We start from the raw sequence: 21,074 nt of genomic DNA, 5'->3' as shown, positions 1-21,074 counted from the left end.
CAAGATGAATAATAAATTAATTAATTGATAGTGAGTACAGGAGAGGATCATAAACTTTCCTCCCAAGTGCTGAAATGTTCTTCCTTCCATTTCAACATTTTATGAATAAAAGTTTTTTCCTCCAAATATTCTCTTAATAAGACTGGAATCACTGATTCATCTTTTTACTTCATCTCTAAAATCTATATTAGTAGTATAACACTTCTTTTTTAAACTACAAAATGATCCTCATTTTTGTCTTTTTCTCATCTTTTCCACAGTTACCATCTTTGTACCTTCAACAACTTGCTCCCAGTTACTTAATCAGCAGCTTTACCGGCTTTATTGATTCCAGAAAACGTACAGCTTTATGGTTTTGGCCTGATACTCCCTTGCTTAAATATCTCTAATATCTTATATTCTAATGCATCACTTCTCAGGTGGTACTAATGGTAAAGAACCCACCTGCCAATGCAGGAGACATAAGAGATGCTGGTTCCATCGCTGGGTTGGAAAGATCACCTGGAGAAGGAAATGGCAACTCGCTCTGGTATTCTTGCCTGGAAAATTCCATGGATAGAGGAGCCTGGAAGGCTATACAGTCCATGGGGTCACAAAGAGTAGGACAAGACTGAGCAAACGAGCATGCACACAAAATGCGTCACTTCTACCTATCTGTGTCTGGTTATTGATAATTTCTATCCTTGTACCCACTTTCCAATAAACATGAATTTCTACTTTTTATCACTATTTAGTCTCCTTTCTCCTTGAGCTGATCATGTCATAACTCCATGAATATTCTCACTTATGCTTTCACACACTGATATATACACAGGATAATGTAGTCCTTGCTGCTGCTGCTGCTAAGTTGCTTCAGTCGTGTCCAACTCTGTGCGACCCCACAGATGGCAGCCCACCAGGCTCCACTGTCCCTGGGATTCTCCAGGCAAGAACACTGGAGTGCGTTGCCATTTCCTCCTCCAATGCATGAAAGTGAAAAGGGAAAGTGAAGTCGCTCAGTCATGTCTGACTCTTAGTGACCCCATGGACTGCAGCCTACCAGGCCCCTGTGTCCATGGGATTTTCCAGGCAAGAGTACTGGAGTGGGGTGCCATTGCCTTCTCCAATCTAGTCCTTAATTGAATATTATCTTAAGATGTTTTCTAATGTTTATGACATACAGATTTGCTTGTATCAATTATTTATAAATACACTGAGAGTAGAATCATATATTTTTAAAAAAATTTCTTTAAACCAACAGTCTAGAAGTTGAGTGCATGTTGTCTCTGACCATACCTCTCATATTTTTACATCCTTTCCCAGGTTGAATCTTCCTGATACTTTTGCTTGAATAACCTTTCTGCTTTTATATCCACCTCCTGATAATTCACTTGAAAAATAATCATTCGTGTTGGATCACAGATAGACCAGGAGTGGTTGAAAACTGAGGTTATCAGAATCATATTTCAGCATCGAAAATATACGAGGTCCTAACTATCTAAAATTGTGAAGTCCTAACTGTCTAAAATCTCAGCCTCAGATGGACAATACCCTCATATCCTGTTTCCCCTCAGCCTTCCTCAGCTACTCCTCCACTTCTCCACTCTTTATGACAGATCCTTCAAAAAGATACTTGTCTCCATCATGCATTGTCCATTACTCTCCAAATTTGTTATTTTACCTTCCATGCTTTTTATAAACCGTCTTCTGTCAAGCTGTTCACCTGAAACTATCACAAACATTGTTAATTGGCTATACCCTAAAACAAAATTAAAAGTTAAAAAGTTATCTGTTTATAGATATTTGAAGCCTGAAACTAGAAATAAAAGAAGAGGTCCAAAAATGAATAATAAGAGAAAGGCGGAGTCAGACAAGGAGACTAAGGAGCCATCAGTGAGATCACTACATACCTAGGAGACTGTCAGGATGTCCTGAAAGCCAGCAAAAAAGAGTATCTGAAGTAAGAGAAGTCAGCTGGGATAAGTCTTGTTGAGACATCAAGTAAGTTAAGGACGAAATTGAACTTTGACATTGATGAGAGTGATTTCAATGGTATGTTAAGAGCAATAGCCTGACTGAAGAGGGTCATACATGTACATGTATTCATTCTCTCCCAAACTTCTCTCCCATCTAGGCTGCCACATAACATTGAGCAGAGTTCTATGTGCTATACAATAGGTCCTTGTCAATTATCCATTTTAAATACAGGAGTGTGTACAGGTCCATCCCAAACTCTCTAACTATCCCTCCCCTCCAGCAACCGTAAGTTTGTTCTCTAAGTTTGTGAGTCTATTTCTGTCATAACTAGATAACTTTTCAATTATATCTTCAAATCCATCTTCTTTTCTAAACTCTAGACTTGTATATTTAACTTCCTATTAGATATGTCCTTATGAATGTCTGTCAAAAGTTTTACTGTCTAAGACATTTCTTACAGCTCAACTGATTTACATACGGATTTAGAAACAGATACACATGTAGACTTCAAGCACAGAACTTTCATCCACTATGTTCCACTCTGAAGTCTGAGCCTGTTCCTCTATTTGTCAAATGCTACCTTCCACACTTACCTACCAGCGTTCATAATCTTCAACCCATGAGTTGACTGATCTATGTATTCTATCATTTGAATATGTATGCTATCCAGTGCTTTTATTAAGCAAGTGGGATAGTCCAGAGATCCCAGAATCCTTTGCCTACATTGGTGAGGTGATGTTCATAGCTAGCAAAGATGTAGCTCAGGAGCTGAGTATTAACAATATTCATGTCTCTTGGGATTAGAAAAGGTAGGTTAGCATTAGGAATCTTTCTTGTCCTTGGAGACTGTTCCCAGAGTTACTCATTAATGGCAAATCTTGAATTTTCCATAGAAAAAGTTGGGTATAAATGGTGCTGAGGAATAAAGTCAATAATTAACAGAGATCTGTTATTAAGAATAACTTGGAAGTAAAATCAGAACGATTATCTAAAACTCACAGTTTCTCTCTGGTTACTGCTCTGCTTCTTTAAGTCAGATTGTTTTGAAGAGGTGAACATATGACCATAGCATTTCATAACCCTTAATATTTATATATATATGTGCATATATATATATATTTTGAGCAATCCTTTTTCTGTCTTTTGTAGAAATAGATTGATAGACTGAAATATTAAGACTGTGCATATGTCATCTACCTTTGGATATCTGACAAGCATCTCAATTTTAAATCTACCTAAATGAGAACATCCCAACCTCTTAACTTTTCCTTGTTTCTAGTCTGATATTTACCATTTTAATAACAAGGTTTGTGGTATATCATTTCTTGAGTTCATAAAGGAATCACATTCAGCCATTAAAGACTATTAATATGGAGTTATAAACAAGTAGAAGTTCATTTTTCTCTAATGTAAATTAAGTCCAGGTAGGTAGTCTGGTGAGGATGTGGTGGGTCATTATAGAGTAAAACTCTCTCTGTCCTTAGCATGTGATTTTTATCCTCAAGGTCAACTGTTGGAGCTGCATTAGTTTTGGTGATCATGCTATTTTCCTGGAGAAAATTTTCCACATCTAATTGTCTAGAACTTAATCCCTAATTTCTGGATACTCTCTTTGGTTTCATTGATCTATGCATCCATTTTTATGCCACTATCATATTGCTTTGACTACTGTAGGTTTGTAATATTTGAAATCGGGGAGAGTAATATGTCCAGCTTTGTTGTTCTTTCTCAGGGTTGCTCAAACCTAGGCTCTCAGCGTGATTCTCCCCTGACCTGGGGGAAAGTCAGTGCAGTCAGCAGGTAGCCATTTCTCTTACCCTTCTAATGCAGTTTGTCTTGGTCTCTGTGGTGCTTTGGCCTCAATTCTGTGGTCCATAATTTTCTCAGTGATGTCTTATCCATGAATACTTGTTAGTTGTTCTTTTTGTGAGAGGGAGCAAAGTTGGGAACAATCTATGTTGCCATCTTGGTGACATCACTGGTCTATAGTAATTTGAGATACTTCTATCTTTTAGTATTAAAGTGACTTAATAACCATTACAATATTAGAGTATTCAGAATTTGACTATATTTTTTCCACTAGAATCTACTATTTATGGGGCAAAATAGTAGATCTTTGCAAAGATCCATGCAACACATCACAAACATCATTTCAATTGTTTCTCAAGGTAAGTATCACATCCATGTGTTACAGAGAAAACAAAAGTTTCAGAAAAAATAAGCCATTTGCTCATGATTACATTGTTAGGAATAGCTGAACCATAATTAGATCCTTGGAGAAGACAATGGCACCCCACTCCAATACTCTTGCCTGGAAAATCTCATGGACAGAGGAGCCTGGTAGGCTGCAGTCCATGGGGTCACTAAGAGTCAGACATGACTGAGCGACTTCACTTTCACTTTTTACTTTCATGCATTTGAGAAGGAAATGGCAACCCACTCCAGTGTTCTTGCCTGGAGAATCCCAGGGACGGTGGAGCCTGGTGGGCTGCCGACTATGGGGTCGCACAGAGTCGAACACGACTGAAGCGTTTTAGCAGAATTAGATCCTAATCTGACCCTAGCCTGCCCAATAGCAAGGAAAAGAAATGAAAGTTTTAAATTTTGGACATTAAGAAATAAAGCTCTTTATTCACAGATAACAATATATAATAGAAATTTAAAAGAATCTATAAAGATCTATTTGGAGAAGGCAATGGCACCCCACTCCAGTACTCTTGCCTGGAAAATCCCATGGACAGAGGAGCCTGGTAGGCTGAGTCCATGGGGTCGTTAAAAGTCAGACACAACTAGGCGACTTCACTTTCACTTTTCACTTTCATGCATTGGAGAAGGAAATGGCAGCCCATTCCAGTGTTCTTGCCTGGAGAATCCCAGGGACAGGGGAGCCTGGTGGGCTGCCATCTATGGGGTCACACAGAGTCGGACACGACTGAAGTGACTTAGCATAGCATAGCATAGCATAAAGATCTATTAGAAAGTATATGTATATCGGGAAGATCAATGAATAAAAGGTTAATATACAAAAATCTACTGTATTTCTATATATGATCACAAAAATTAGACAATTAAAATTTTAAAATCACAACTTAAAATATCATCAAATACATAGAGATAAATCAAATAAAAGATGTCTGAAACTACTATGTTCAAAATTATACACCATTTCTGACAGAATTTTTAAAAACCTAAAGAAGTGCGGAAAAATACCCTGTTCATAAATTACCCTGTTTATATAAATTAGAAGATGCGAACTTTTAAAGAAGATTGTTCAGTTTGATCTATGGATTCAATGTACTTCAGTCAACATATTTTTTTTTTTTTTAATTAAAAGCTTGTTTCTAAAACATATGGATAAGCAAAAGACTTGGAGCAGACCATAAGATCTGAAGGAGCAGAGTAAGAAAACTTACAGACTTAATATAAAAAACTGTATAGCTGCAATAACTAATAGAGCTTAATAGAATAAGCATAAATACATAAATCAATTGAACAGATGAGAGACTCCCATACGTATACAATAGCTAAACTTTTTACAAAGGCACCAACTGCAATTCTTTGGGGGAGAAAGTTTGTTTCCAATTAATTATAGTAGTTAATTGGATATCAATGAGAAAAGTGAACAATGACATCCGCCTTATGCCATCACAAAAATTGTTTTCCAATGGATTATGGAACTAAATAGAAAAGGTAAAATAATAAAGCTTCTAGGATATAATATTGGTATTTTTAAAACAGTTTTTCTGCTTTAAGAGTTTTAAATTTTCTGTTTTCATTATTTTGTAGGTTCAGAATGATATAACTACATTTATATTCATTTTACTTATACTTGCCAGTTTTTGTTGTGCTTCTCAAACCTGATAATCTACATTTCTATGAATTCTGGGAAAAAAGCCTTTAAAGTTATTTCTCTGAATATTGCTGTCACACATTCCATCAGTTGCATGGAAAGTAGATCTTTCTGGAACCATTATTAGACAGATTTGAATATTTTTTTGTATCTTTTATGAAAACTAAGCTCTTTTTCATGCTTAAAAAAATTTTTTTTTCTCATTCTGTAAGAAATTCTTGGATCTGTCAGCTAGCTTCTTCTGCCCTTTCTTGCATTCATCTGCTGCTTATATCATCCATTCTTTTACATTGTGGTCACTGTATATTATATTGACATGATTTTTTTTTTTGCTTATTTTTCAAATGTGCCTTTTAAAAACATATTAGTTTAATTGTGTTTGTATTTATTCCTATAAGCATTTTATGAGTCATGTATTGTTTGTATTTTTTCAACTTGTCACTCACATGAAAGACAAGGATGCAACACAAATGACAAAACCAGGCTTGTCCCTGGTGACCATGTGTGCTACCAACCGAAGCCCTGTCAGATGAACAGAACATTAGGTGGAGCCTTAAACAGGCAGAAAACATTGAGGGCCAGGTGGTTCTCTTAAGTGCTTACGTACTATATAATATTCCCAGACTTGATTGTAACTCAGAAAAAAGAAAGAGTTGTTCTTTTCTTTGACAGAAATGAGCCAGAAAGCAATGTACAGATGCCCTTACAATCACTGTCCTCAAAGAAAAAGAACATATGACAAAGATAAAATATGACAAAGATGAATGACATATGACAATCAGATCAGATCAGATCAGTCGCTCAGTCGTGTCCAACTCTTTGCAACCTCATGAATCGCAGCATGCCAGGCCTCCCTGTCCATCACCAAATCCCGGAGTTCACCCCGACTCACGTCCATCGAGTCAGTAATGCCATCCAGCCATTTCATCCTCTGTCGTCCCCTTCTCCTCTTGCCCCCAATCCCTCCCAGCATCAGAGTCTTTTCCAATGAGTCAGCTCTTTGCATGAGATGGCCAAAGTACTGGAGTTTCAGCTTTAGCATCATTCCTTCCAAAGAAAGCCCAGGGCTGATCTCCTTCAGAATGGACTGGTTGCATCTCCTTGCAGTCCAAGGGACTGTCAAGAGTCATCTCCAACACCACAGTTCAAAAGCATCAATTCTTCGGCACTCAGCCTTCTTCACAGTCCAACTCTCACATCCATACATGACCACAGGAAAAACCATAGCCTTGACTAGATGAACCTTTGTTGGCAAAGTAATGTCTCTGCTTTTGAATATGCTATCTAGGTTGGTCATAACTTTCCTTCAAAGGAGTAAGAGTCTTTTAATTTCATGGCTGCAGTCACCATCTGTAGTGATTTTGGAGCCCAGAAAAATAAAGTCTGACACTGTTTCCACTGTTTCCCCATCTATTTCCCATGAAGTGATGGGACCAGATGCCATGATCTTCGTTTTCTGAATACTGAACTTTAAGCCAACTTTTTCACTCTCCTATTTAACTTTCATCAAGAGGCTTTTTAGTTCCTCTTCACTTTCTGCCATAAGGGTGGTGTCATCTGCACATCTGAGTTTATTGATATTTCTCCCGGAAATCTTGATTCCAGCTTGTGTTTCTTCCAGTCCAGCGTTTCTCATGATGTACTCTGATAATAAGTTAAATAAGCAGGGTGACAATATACAGCCTTGACATACTCCTTTTCCTATCTGAAACCAGTCTGTTGTTACATGTCCAGTTTTAACTGTTGCTTCCTGACCCGCATACAAATTTCTCAAGAGGCAGATCAGGTGGTCTGGTATTCCCATCTCTTTCAGAATTTTCCACAGTTTATTGTGATCCACATAGTTAAAGGCTTTGGCATAGTCAACAAAGCAGAAATAGATGTTTTTCTGGAACTTGCTTGCTTTTTCCATGATCCAGAGGATGTTGGCAATTTGATCTCTGGTTCCTCTGCCTTTTCTAAAACCAACTTGAACATCAGGAAGTTCACGGTTCACATATTGCTGAAGCCTGGCTTGGAGAATTTTGAGCTTTACTTTACTAGAGTGTGAGATGAGTGCAATTGTGCAGTAGTTTGAGCATTCTTTGGCATTGCCTTTCTTTGGGATTGGAATGAAAACTGACCTTTTCCAGTCTTGTGGCCACTGCTGAGTTTTCCAAATTTGCTGGCATATTGAGTGCAGCACTTTCACAGCATCATCTTTCAGGATTTGGAATAGCTCAACTGGAATTCCATCACCTCCACTAGCTTTGTTTGTAGTGATGCTTTCTAAGGCCCACTCGACTTCACATTCCAGGATGTCTGGCTCTAGGTCAGTGATCACACCATCGTGATTATCTGGGTTGTGAAGATCTTTTTTGTACAGTTCTTCTGTGTATTCTTGCCACCTCTTCTTCATATCTTCTGCTTCTGTTAGGTCCATACCATTTCTGTCCTTTATCGAGCCCATCTTTGCATGAAATGTTCCTTTGGTATCTCTGATTTACTTGAAGAGATCTCTAGTCTTTCCCATACTGTTGTTTTCCTCTATTTCTTTGCATTGATCACTGAAGAAGTCTTTCTTATCTCTTCTTGGTATTCTTTGGAACTCTGCATTCAGATGTTTATATCTTTCCTTTTCTCCTTTGCTGTTCACTTCTCTTCTTTTCACAGCTATTTGTAAGGCCTCCCCAGACAGCCATTTTGCTTTTGTACAATGTCACGAACCTTTGTCCATAGTTCATCAGGCACTCTATCTATCAGATCTAGGCCCTTAAATCTATTTCTCACTTCCACTGTATAATCATAAGAGATTTGATTTAGGTCATACCTGAATGGTCTAGTGGTTTTCCCTACTTTCTTCAATTTAAGTCTGAATTTGGCAAAAGGAGTTCATGGTCTGAGCCACAGTCAGCTTCTAGTCTTGTTTTTGCTGACTGTATAGAGCTTCTCCATCTTTGGCTGCAAAGAATATAATCAGTCTGATTTCGGTGTTGACCATCTGGTGATGTCCATGTGTCGAGTCTTCTCTTGTGTTGTTGGAAGAGGGTGTTTGTTATGACAAGTGCATTTTCTTGGCAAAACTCTATTAGTCTTTGCCCTGCTTCATTCCGTATTCCAAGGCCAAATTTGCCTGTTACTCCAGGTGTTTCTTGACTTCCTACTTTTGCAGTCCAGTCCCCTATAATGAAAAGGACATCTTTTTGGGGTGTTAGTTCTAAAAGGTCTTGTAGGTCTTCACAGAACCGTTCAACTTCAGCTTCTTCAGCATTACTGGTTGGGGCATAGACTTGGATTACTGTGATATTGAATGGTTTGCCTTGGAAACAAACAGAGATCATTCTGTCATTTTTGAGATTGCATCCAAGTACTGCATTTCGGACTCCTTTGTTGACCATGATGGCTACTCCATTTCTTCTGAGGGATTCCTGCCCACAGTAGTAGATATAATGGTCATCTGAGTTAAATTCACCCATTCCAGTCCATTTTAGTTCATTGATTCCTAGAATGTTGACATTCATTCTTGCCATCTCTTATTTGACCACTTCCAATTTGCCTTGATTCATGGACCTGACATTTCAGGTTCCTATGCAATATTGCTCTTTACAGCATCGGACCTTGCTTCTATCACCAGTCACATCCACAGCTGGGTATTCTTTTTGCTTTGGCTCCATCTCTTCATTCTTTTTGGAGTTATTTCTCCACTGATCTCCAGTAGCATAATGGGCACCTACTGACCTGCGGAGTTTCTCTTTCAGTATCCTATCATTTTGCCTTTTCATACTGTTCATGGGGTTCTCAAGTCAAGAATACTGAAGTGGTTTGCCATTCCCTTCTCCAGTGGACCACATTCTGTCAGATCTCTCCACCATGACCCACCGATCTTGGGTTGCCCCACGGGCATGGCTTAGTTTCACTGAGTTAGACAAGGCTGTGGTCCTAGTGTGATTAGATTGACTAGTTTTCTGTGAGTATGGTTTCAGTGTGTTTGCCCTCTGATGCCCTCTTGCAACACCTATCGTCTTACTTGGGTTTCTCTTACCTTGGACGTGGGGTATCTATTCAACGGCTGCTCCAGCAAAGTGCAGCCATTGCTCCTTACCTTGGACGAGGGGTATCTCCTCACTGCCGCCCTTCCTGACCGTCAACGTGGGATAGCTCCTTTAGGCCCTCCTGAGCCTGCACAGCCATGGCTCCTTGGACGTGGGGTTGGCATGTCTTTGTCTTATGACAAAGACAACAATAAGAGCATAAGAGATTGGAAGCATGGTAAACAATGGAATAAAAATTAGACAAAATGTGGTACAGAAATTTTGAAGGCATTGCCTTATTACTGAAGAGGGACCCTTGAGCTGAAACAGAACCAAAGTCTGTCTATATATTATTTAATAAGAGTCTTGACTAAAGCAAATGGACCTGGAAAAATTAAAAGTGAAGGAAAAGACAGATGTGTACCAAGCAAAGAAAGCACAGGAGATAATGATAACCTGAGATAAAGTATGAGTCAAAGTGAAAATAAAAAAATTAAACAGAAAAACCAAAAGAGAGAGAAAGAGAGAGAGAAAAAAAAGAAAACAGTCAGAAAGGATAATTAAGTTCGAGTCTTCACAGTTAAAAAAATTTATATTTTACCATACTTGGCATTGTACAGTGAGATTTAAATTTACTGCATTTACAAGAACAGTTTTTAGATAACTCTATGTATATGTTATTATTGCTCAGAGATAGTCCATTGGTATGACTTTCCTTATAATGAGTTATGCTTAAGCTTTAAGTTCGTGATTGACTCTGCCATATTTTTCCAATATATTTTGATTTGTTTCTCAGTGAGGAATGAATAGATGTGACTCAGCAAAAGAGCTAGGCTTTTCTTTTCTTGAAAGCTTTATTAGAGGTGCCTTCATGGCTTTGTTTCTCAGGCTTTAGATCATCAGATTAAGTGTTGGAAGCAAAATATTATAAAAAAACAATATAAAAATAGTAGGCTTCTCTCATAGCTCAGTTGGTAAAGAATTTGCCTGCAATGAAGGAGAATGGTTCAATTCCTGAGTCAGGACGATCCGCTGGAGAAGGGATAGGCTACTCACTCCAATATTCTTGGGTTTCCCTTGTGGCTCAGATGGCAAAGAATCTGCCTGCTATGTGGGAGATCTGGGTTCAATCGTTGGATTGGGATGATCCCCTGTAGAAGGAAAGCCTATTCACTCCAGTTTTCAGGCCTAGAGAACTCCAATGACTGCATTAGTCCATGGGGTCACAAAGAGTCAGACATGACTGAGCGACTTTCACTTTCAAGTAAAGTCTAATGCAGTTGAAGAGTCAATATGTGGCTTTAGAAACTCAATACAATATTGTAAAGTAATTAACCTCCAATTAAAAGAAATAAATTTATTAAAAAAAAGAAACTCAAAAGACACCAGTAGAGACAAACAATATGATGATAGCTGGTGGAGGGGGCAGGTGGAAAAGGCCTTTGCTCTGCCCTCAGCAGATGGGATCCTCAACACAGCAGAGAATGTGTGTGTGTGTGTGTGTGTCTGTGTGTGAGAGAGAGAGAGTGGGTGAATCAAATGGAAATGAAGCAAAGAAATGCCATCAAGGACAGAAAGCCAGTAACCCCAAGCTTACTGACATACTCATTGGAACAAGAGAGTTTTAGAAGCTGGGAGTTATCACAGAAGAGTTTGTAAATGATATTGGGACCATAGAAGTGATGGAGAAAGTACCAGATGTATGCATAACTTCAAAGATGACCCCACTGATCCAAATGGCTAAAATTTCTTGAGTACAGATGTTGACGTTCATGATGATTTCAGAGCGCAGAGGAAGACAGACAGATGGCCACACAGCGATCATAAGGCATCACTGTGAGTATGGCCATCTCAGCAGAACCACAGAGAGTGAAAGCACAACACTGCAAATGAATTCCCAGAGGGGAATATTGCTACTGTGCAGAGTCAAGTTGCAGATGAACCTTGGTCCAGTCACAGAAATATAACATAGTTCCAAGAAGGAGAGATGTTTCAGGAAGAAATATACAGGTAAACAGAGACTACCATCCATGGAAGTTGCAGTGATAATGAAAATGTTACCAGTTAAAGCCACTAAGTATAAGACTAAGAACACAGAAGTGAAAGAATGTAATAATTTATTTATTCTTAATATTTCTCTTATATTACATCATGTCACACTGCTTTACAGTTTGTTGAAATAAGGGTAGAATATAAAAGAAAAACAAAAGATTAGAAAAAATTCTATAAATCAACATTTTCCATGACCAGAAGTTGAGAAAAATAAATAAACCACAAATAAGATAGAAGATATTCTTGAGATGTCTTTTCAAGCTGCCTCCATTTTTAATAACACTTCATAGTAACTGAGAGTTTGACCACTGAGTTCTAAAAACATTGAAATTGTTTGAAGAACAGTCTTATGGACTCTGTGGGAGAGGGAGAGGGTGGGAAGATTTGGGAGAATGGCATTGAAACATGTAAAATGTCATGTATGAAACGAGTTGCCAGTCCAGGTTCGATGCACGATACTGGATGCTTGGGGTTGGTGCACTGGGACGACCCAGAGGGCTGGTATGGGGAGGGAGGAGGGAGGAGGGTTCAGGATGGGGAACACATGTATACCTGTGGTGGATTCATTTTGATATTTGGCAAAACTAATACAATTATGTAAAATTTTAAAAATTAAAAAAAAAAAAGAAAAAAAATTACTGGTTATTTTCTGTTCATTCATGATTACAATATAATTTTATTTATTATTTTGCCTCCCTGCTTGGATAACAAGAAATCATGATGTACCTCTTAAAAATTTGCCTTAAATAGTATGTTAAATGGTGAGTTAACATTTAATTTTCTGAGTAATTATGTCCTAAATTAAAATTCTCAAAATCTGAAAGCATAATAATTTTACTTCTCACATTAAAATGTGCTAACCTGGAGGGGTGATTTAGACAGGCTAAAAAACTGTACATGTTACATGGGCAATAGAGGCAAATTTCTATAACTAAATCCAGAGAAGAGTTTGTTGAGACATATAGCAAATCTATTTTATCACTGGTATCTCAAAAACAAATTCAGCATTAGAGTTCCATGGCTGATGCTTCATTTGTTCACATTTCATTTCTATTACCTAAGAATGCATTGTTGAACACTAAACAAGCCTTTTCCAGGTCCTCATGTATAGATGGGCTTCCCAGGTGACGCTGGTGGTAAAGAATCCCCCTGGCAATGCAAGAGATGTAAGAGACGTGGGTCTGGAAGTTTGTGGGTCTGGAAGATCCTCTGGAGGAGGAAATGGCAATCCACTCCAGTATTCTTGCCTGGAAGATCCCATGGACAGAGGAGCCTGGAGGTCTACAGTCCAAAGGGTCACAGAGTCAGACCTGACAGAAGTGATTTAGCATGTACACACATACATATGTATTTATATCTATCTATGTATATGTATTTATATATTTGATAAACAATTTAATAAGCAATATAATTTCACATCTCAACTGTCTCATTGCTTGTTTATGCTTCAGAAGGTATCATAGACTTCTTCAAGTCAGAGTTTCCTTCTGATCACCCTCCTCAATGCCTCCTTCACTTCCTTGTTCCTCAAAGTATAGATCAGTGGATTTAGTACGGGAGTGACCACACTGTACATAATGGCAATGATCCGTTCCTGGTCCACAGAGCTACCCGAGGCAGGACGGATGTAAATGAAAAAAACAGGACCAAATAAAAGAACAACCACCATGAAGTGAGAGGCACAAGTGGACAGTGCTTTATGGAGCATGCTGCAAGAGTGGGTCTTGAAGAACAGATAAATAATAATGTAGAAATAGGAGAGAAGGGTTAGAAAGAATGAGCCTATGGCAAAAGTCCCCGTGACATTATTGAGCAGCCACTGGTTGAGCTCAGTGTTCCCACAAGCCAGCTTGAGCAATGGCTTAACAACACAGAAGAAGTGATGGATGTGGTTGGAATCACAGAAGTTTAAGTGAGATGTCATTACTGAGTGCAGCAAGGCATGGAAAAACCCAATGATCCAGATAGTGACAGCCATCTGGGTACAGACCTGATGACTCATGATAAGAGTGTAACGAAGTGGTTTGCAGATAGCCACAAAGCAGTCAAAGGCCATCATGGGCACCAGCATGGCCTCTGTACTACCCAGAAAGTGGAAGAAATGAAGCTGGCTTATGCATCCCAAGAAAGAAATTGCTTTGTGTGTAGAGAGGAAGTTCTCCAGCATCTTTGGCAGAGTCACCGTGGAGTAGCAGATATCTAGACATGACAGGTTGCCCAGGAAAAAATACATAGGAGAATGGAGTCTTGGATCAGAGATGACAACTATCAGGATGGCTCCATTTCCAGCCAAACTGAGCAAGTAAATTGTAAGGAAAACCACGAAGAGAACCAGCTGCAGTACTTGGATGTCTGTCACTCCCAGGAGGAAAAATTCAGTGACGGAGGTTTGATTCAGCATCACTTAAAAGACAAAACAATAATGAAATGCTATCTCCTGTGGGCCTCCCTGGTGGCTCAGTGTGTAAAGAATCCACCTGCAATGCAGGAGACCTGGGTTTGATCCCTGGGTTGGGAAGATTCCCTGGGGAAGGGATAGGCTACCCACTCCAGTATTCTTGGGCTTCCCTGGTGGCTCAGTTTGTAAGGAATCCACCTGCAATGTGGGAGACCTGGGTTTGATCCCTGGGTTGGGAAGATTCCCTGGAGAAGAGAACAGCTATCCACTCCAGTATTCTGGCCAGGAGAATTCAAAGAGCCGGACATGACTGAGCCACTTTCACTTTCATCAGAACCAAAGGCCTCCTGCTGAGGATTTTCCTACCTAGACACCATATTCTGAGGGAGAGCATTGTTATTTTAAACATTTACAGCACCAGAAATTGTACAATATTTGGACCATTAACTTCATAAATTTTAAGGTTACATGTTGGTAATGGACTGTTTCCTAACCACTTTTTTTCTTCATTAGGTTTACCATTATTTTTTCCTTCACCCAGAGATTCAGAGCATGTTGCCAGCCTACCATCTTATCTGGCTGTGAACTTCTACATTCTGATACAACTTCCCTTTTATCATCCCAAGTCAGCTCTAACAGAGGGGAAACTTTTAAGCACTCCCCCCTGCTGTCTCTTGACTTAGTAGGAAAGCACCTGAAGGGTTTCACTTCAGGAAAAAGACAATGAAAGGGTAATAAGAGCTATAAGAATCTGAATAGAGATGCAAACATTAAAGTGCTCCCTATAGAAAGGAAATCATCTGAAGTTTGGAAAATACCTGAGAGGAGAGACAAAAGATTTTAAGTGACTGAAATAGAAAAGTGAATTAGGGGACATTTCTAGGGATCCTGTGGGATTCTAGCCTTTATAACTAGATAAATATTTGAGAAATTATCTAACTTTTATTACATCTTTATGAAAGACTGGCTTCAAGGGATTCAGAGTAATTTTCCTTAATCAGTCCAGTTCAGTTACTCATTCGTGTCTGACTCTTTGCCACCCCATGGACTGCAGCATGCCAGGCCTCCCTGTCCATCACCAACTCCCAAAGTTTACTCAAACTCATGTCCATTGAGTTGGTGATGCCATCCAACTATCTCATCCTCTGTCATCCCCTTCTCCTCCCACCTTCAATCTTTCCCAGCATCAGGGAAATTAATAATTATTATTAATTTTCCTTAATAACCAAGTATATTTTGTAAATTGTTAAACTCTGTCACTCCTGCTTAAGATATAATTGTCATGCCAGATATTAGTTTTGGTTCTCTACACAAAACAAAATTGTATCAAAAATTCATTTGGAGAAAAAACCTTTTCCTAACATTAAAAAAGTGGCAATGAAACTTTCTGTACTAAATGATTTATTTCACTGCATCAAAAATGTTTAGAGATTACATATCTACTTTTGAGAATATCTAGAGATATGGCAATAAAATTGTAGGCAGTAAAGAACCTTCATAATCTACAAACACAAGGTTCATTATAAGATAAGAAACAGGTCTAAATGCTTGGCTTGTAAATTTACTACAGGCAAGAAGACAGATAATATGGACAACTCTTCAGCTTGTCTCCTAGTTCATTTTCCTACCTGGTTGAGTGTTCAAATTCACAGTTAAGAAGGCTTATCAGGTTGACACTCCTGAAAAGTAAATGGTATAAAAATACTTGAAAAATAAAGAGTAGAAACATATTTGACATGATGGATTACAGTATAAGCTCTTCATCTTCTTAAACCTCTTCTTGCTGAAATTCTGCCTGTTTTTATGATCCACAGATCTTTAAACATATCACCCCTAAGAGAGGGTGTCCCCTGGTGAAGATTATTATAAAAATTAACATGTTACCTTTCTTTCCTTGCAATATAAGAGAATTCTCCTCGGGGAATTCATATCTTGAGTTCCATTTTTGTTGTTGTTCCTATTTTCTTTGTTTACTGTGTTTCTTTCTTAGTTTTAGAACCACAAACAGTTTGAGACAATTCACAATGACTTTGTGTTTTCTTAAATTACCTTTTATTTCCTGGGACCAGAGGTATGGATGCACTTTCTTATCTTGGGCACTTTCCTTCAAAAACTATGAAATGGAAGGAAATTGAGCAATGACAGTTAAAGAATGAGGGCCAGTGATATCCCATTGATCCATACAGAAAGATATCTGTATTTCAATACCTTTTAAATATTTTGCTCATTTATTACTGTGGTTCTATGGAAAACAACAACAAAAAAGAGGAATATGGAGAAGTAGTATTGTTTTTGTTTCTTCTAAATCAGATTCTTCACTGTTGGCATCAACACTAAAATATTTTCTTTAATTTTGGGCCCCCTGAGCTCATATTTCTCTCTGCGAGAATGAGGCTCGTCTCTCCAATGTGTATCTTCACTTCTTTCTATATCCTTTAGGTAAAAAATCTGATTCATTGAAGGAATACCTGTATGTGATCTAACATCTATAAAAGTTTTCTAATTACAGTTATGAATGCCATGTACTTTATGTATCTTTCTACTGCAGTTTATTTTTCTTGCTTTGCCGAAACTTATTACATATTCATCACATTAATAATTTCTTGTTCTAGGATATGCTATGAATAGAATACAAATCAATAAGAATTATTGTATACTCATTGTGTAAATTATTGTTCTGAGTCCATATATTTGTATTTCTGTCCTTCCTTGACAATCTCCACATCTTTTTTTTTTCCCCTCTACATCTTTAAAGTGATGCCAAAAATGCTAGAGGGCTTCCTGCAGGAAGTATTTATTTCTATGGCTGGTTCCTTGATCTAGTTCTTTATCTTTGACTCTCCCAGGATAGCTGGATGCTTCTGGGTGGTTGTCAAAGGATATAATCACTACTAGTAATTATTACCCTCTCTGCCACTCCCAGATGGTACTTGGAGCTGGTGGACATAACCTGTCTATCTGGCTTAATGGTGGATGGATTGGTTGTGGTCCTGATGGGCCCAGTTGAAGTTCTGTGGCCCAACCAAAATAGCTGCTTTCTCTGTGACTCCATGTCTTTGATAAGCCTGACCTGCTTATCATTCAATATTTCCATTCAATAGAATGGGAAGGACTAGAGATCTCTTCAAGAAAATTAGAGGTACCAAGGGAACATTTCATGAAAAGATGGGCACAATAAAGGACAGAAATGGTATGGACCTAACAGAAGCAGAAGATGCTAAGAAGAGGTGGCAAGAATACACAGAAGAACTATACAAAAAAAGATCTTCATGATCCAGATAATCACGATGGTATGATCACTCACCTAGAACCAGATATCCTGGAATATGAAATCAAGTGGGCCTTAGGAAACATCACTATGAACAAAGCTAGTGGTGGTGATGGAATTCCAGTTGAGCTATTTCAAATCCTAAAAGATGATGCTGTGAAAATGCTGCACTCAATATGCCAGCAAATTTGAAAAACTCAACAGTGGCCACAAGACTGGAAAAGGTCAGTTTTCATTCCAATCCCAAAGAAAGGCAATGCCAAAGAATGCTCAAACTCCTGCAGAATTGCACTCATCTAACACACTAGTAAAGTAATACTCAAAATTCTTCAAGCCAGGCTTCAGCAGTACATGAACCATGAACTTCCAGATGATCAAGCTGGATTTAGAAAAGGCAGAGGAAGTAGAGATCAAATTGCCAACATCTGCTGGATCATCAAAAAAGCAAGAGAGTTCCAAAAACACATCTATTTCTGCTTTATTGACTATGCCAAAGCCTTTGACTGTGTGAACCACAATAAACTGTGGAAAATTCTGAAAGAGATGGGAATACCAGACTACCTGACCTGTCTCTTGAGAAATCTGTATGCAGGTCAGGAAGCAACAGTTAGAACTGGACATGGAGCAACAGACTGTTTCCAAATAGGAAATATAAGTATTCCAAATAGGAGTATGTCAAGGCTGTATATTGTCACCCTGCATATTTAACTTATATTCAGAGTACATCATGAGAAATGCTGGGCCGGAAGAAGCACAAGCTGGAATCAAGATTTCCAGGAGAAATATCAATAACCTCAGATATGCAGATGACACCACCCTTATGGCAGAAAGTGAAGAAGAGCTGAAGAGCCTCTTGATGAAAGTGAAAGAGGAGAGTGAAAAAGTTGGCTTAAAGCTCAACATTCAGAAAACGAAGATCATGGCATCTGGTCCCGTCACTTCATGGCAAATAGTTGGGGAAACAATGGAAACAGTGAGAGATTTAATTTTGGGGGGCTCCAAAATCACTGCAAATGGTGATTGCAGCCACGAAATTAAAAGACGCTTACTCCTTAGAAGAAAAGTTATGACCAACCTAGATAGCATATTAAAAAGCAGAGGCATTCTTTGCCAACAAAGGTCTGTCTAGTCAGAGCTATATCTTTTCCAGTAGCCATGTATGGATGTGAGAATTGGACTGTAAAGAAAGCTGAGTGCTGAAGAATTGATGCTTATGAACTGTGGTGTTGGAGAAGACTCTTGAGAGTCCCTTGGACTGCAAGGAGATCCAATCAGTCCATCCTAAAGGAAATCAGTCCTGAATATTCATTGTAAGGACTGATGCTGAAGCTGACGCTCCAATACTTTGGCCACTGGATGCGAAGAACTGACTCATTGGAAAAGACCCTGATGCTGGGAAAGATTGAAGGCAGGAGGAGAAGGGGACAACAGAGGATGAGATGGTTGGATGGCATCACTGACTCATGGACATGAGTTTGAGTAAACTCCAGGAGTTGGTGATGGACAGGGAGGCCTGGCGTGCTGCAGTCCATGGGGTTAGCAAAGAGTCTGACATGATTGAGCGACTGAACTGAACTGAAGTGAACTGACCTGCTCAGACTCTAGAGTGAGTGGTCTAGGTGGCAACATTATTCATTAATTGTGTGGTCTCCTTCATTACTCCCTTTGCACTGATTGTGGAATTTTCTTTAAAGTAAATTGGATTCATTTTGTTTTTGTTTTTTTTTGTACAAATGATCTGTTACAGTATTTAATTATCTCATATTTAAACGTGATATATTGCTACTTTTATTCAGTTTTAATTTAAATCTTTGGATAGAAAAATTTTTTGTAAGTTTTGTTCATTTTTAAAAGGTGAATTCATTTCTACTTTTAATTGTATTTCATCTCCTACAACCTTTTCTATATAATCATTATTGCTGTAGCTGAATATTTGATTTGTATATGTTGGTTTTTATTAGGCAGCATTACTTAAGCTTCAAATTCATTTTAAGTTTGCTTCTTATTTACATAGATTTTATTGTTGCTGTTTTAAATGAACAGACTTTTGGAGCAATTTTAGTTTCACAGAAGAATTGAGCAGAAAATACATAGTTCCTACATAACCCCTCCTCGTTTCCCACACAGCCTCCTCACTACCAACATCTCTACCAGAGTAATACCTTTGTTACAATCAACGAATCAACACTGGCTCATCATTCCTGATTAAGCCCATGTGGTGGTGGTGGTTTATTCGTGAAGTCGTGTCTGACTCTTGCGACCCCAGGGACCGTAGCCGGCCAGGCTCCTTTGTCCATAGAATTTCCCAGACAAGTACACTGGAGTGGGTTGCCATTTCCTTCTCTAGCCCACCGTTTACATCGTGTTTCATTTTTTGTGTTGTACATTCTATGGGTTTGGACGAATGCATAATGTCAGGTATCCACAGTTACAGTGTCACACAGAATGGTTTTCCTGCCCTAAAAATCCCGAGTTAGATCTCTTTATCTCTCCCTCCCCAGACTCCTGGCAACCACTGATCTTTTTATTGTCTTCAGTTTTGCCTTTTCCAGAATGCCATGTACTTGGAATCTTTTCACTTATTAATATGCCTTTAAGATGACTTCATGTCTTTTTGTGGCTTGATAGCTGTACTTTTTTTTTTTTCTTTTTACCTGTCCATTGTATGTACATGGCTTCCCAGGTGGCACAGTTAATAAAGAATCTGCCTGCCAGTGCAAGAGGGGCAAGACATGTGGATTCAGTCTCTGGGTTGGGACGATCCCCTGGAAGAGGAAATGGCAACCTGTTCCAGTATCCTTGCCTGGAAAATTCCAAGGACAGAGGAGCCTGGTGGGCTACAGTCCATGGGGTCACAAAGAGTTGGACACAACTGAGACTGAGCATCCATGCATGTGTATGGATGCACCAGTATCTATTCACCTGTTGAAGGGCATCTTGTTTACTTCTAAATTTCAGCAGTTATAAATAAAGCTGCTATGAACATCCATGCACAGGCTTTTGTGTGAATGGAAGTTTTCAACTTATTTTGGATAAATTTACAGTTTTTATAATGTCAAAAATAATATACTCTGCATTATTTAAGATTTTTGTCTCTTCCCTTCCTCTTCTTTTATTTCCTATTCATTTTATTATTTAATTACATTGGCTGAGATCTATTACAGTAGCAGGGATGCAGTAGTGGAAAACCTTTATTTTTCTTTCATATATTAAAAGGATATTTCTAAAGTTCTTCACTGCATGTGACTTTGGCTGCAGTTTTTTTTTTTATGGCAGCTATTTAAAATTCTTTATCTGTTAGAGGACATTATATTTTAAGTCTGATTTCTGGAGAACTGTCATTTTCTTTTGTGAGAATACGTTACAGTTATCCATAATGGTGCTTGATGAGTTGTTCCTTTTAGTGCATTTGTAGTTGCAAACACCTTTCTTCTACAGGTGGGCTTCCCTGATAGCTCAGTTGGTAAAGAATCTGCGTGCAATGCAGGAGACCCCGAGTTGATTCCTGGGCCAGGAAGATCCTCTGGAGAAGGGATAGGC

At 38.5% G+C, this 21,074-nt stretch overlaps 1 protein-coding gene across 1 annotated transcript; it reads right to left on the bottom strand.

Annotated features, from left to right (window-relative positions):
• Positions 1–13,342: 13,342 nt before the first annotated feature.
• Positions 13,343–14,269, bottom strand: LOC112578295 (olfactory receptor 12D2-like). Its single transcript, XM_025262485.3, has one exon. The coding sequence runs from the start codon at positions 14,267–14,269 to the stop codon at positions 13,343–13,345; it is 927 nt and encodes a 308-aa protein (XP_025118270.3).
• Positions 14,270–21,074: the final 6,805 nt, after the last annotated feature.

Source organism: Bubalus bubalis, chromosome 2 (genome assembly GCF_019923935.1).
Source record: "Bubalus bubalis isolate 160015118507 breed Murrah chromosome 2, NDDB_SH_1, whole genome shotgun sequence".
NCBI classification, from domain to species: Eukaryota; Metazoa; Chordata; class Mammalia; order Artiodactyla; family Bovidae; genus Bubalus; species Bubalus bubalis.
Note: the sequence above shows the minus strand (reverse complement) of the source record. Positions and strands in the feature narration are given on the sequence as shown.

Coding starts and splice junctions, on each gene's coding strand:
- LOC112578295 (XM_025262485.3), bottom strand. CDS start 14,269: ATGCTGAATCAAACCTCCGTCACTGAATTTTTCCTCCTGGGAGTGACA.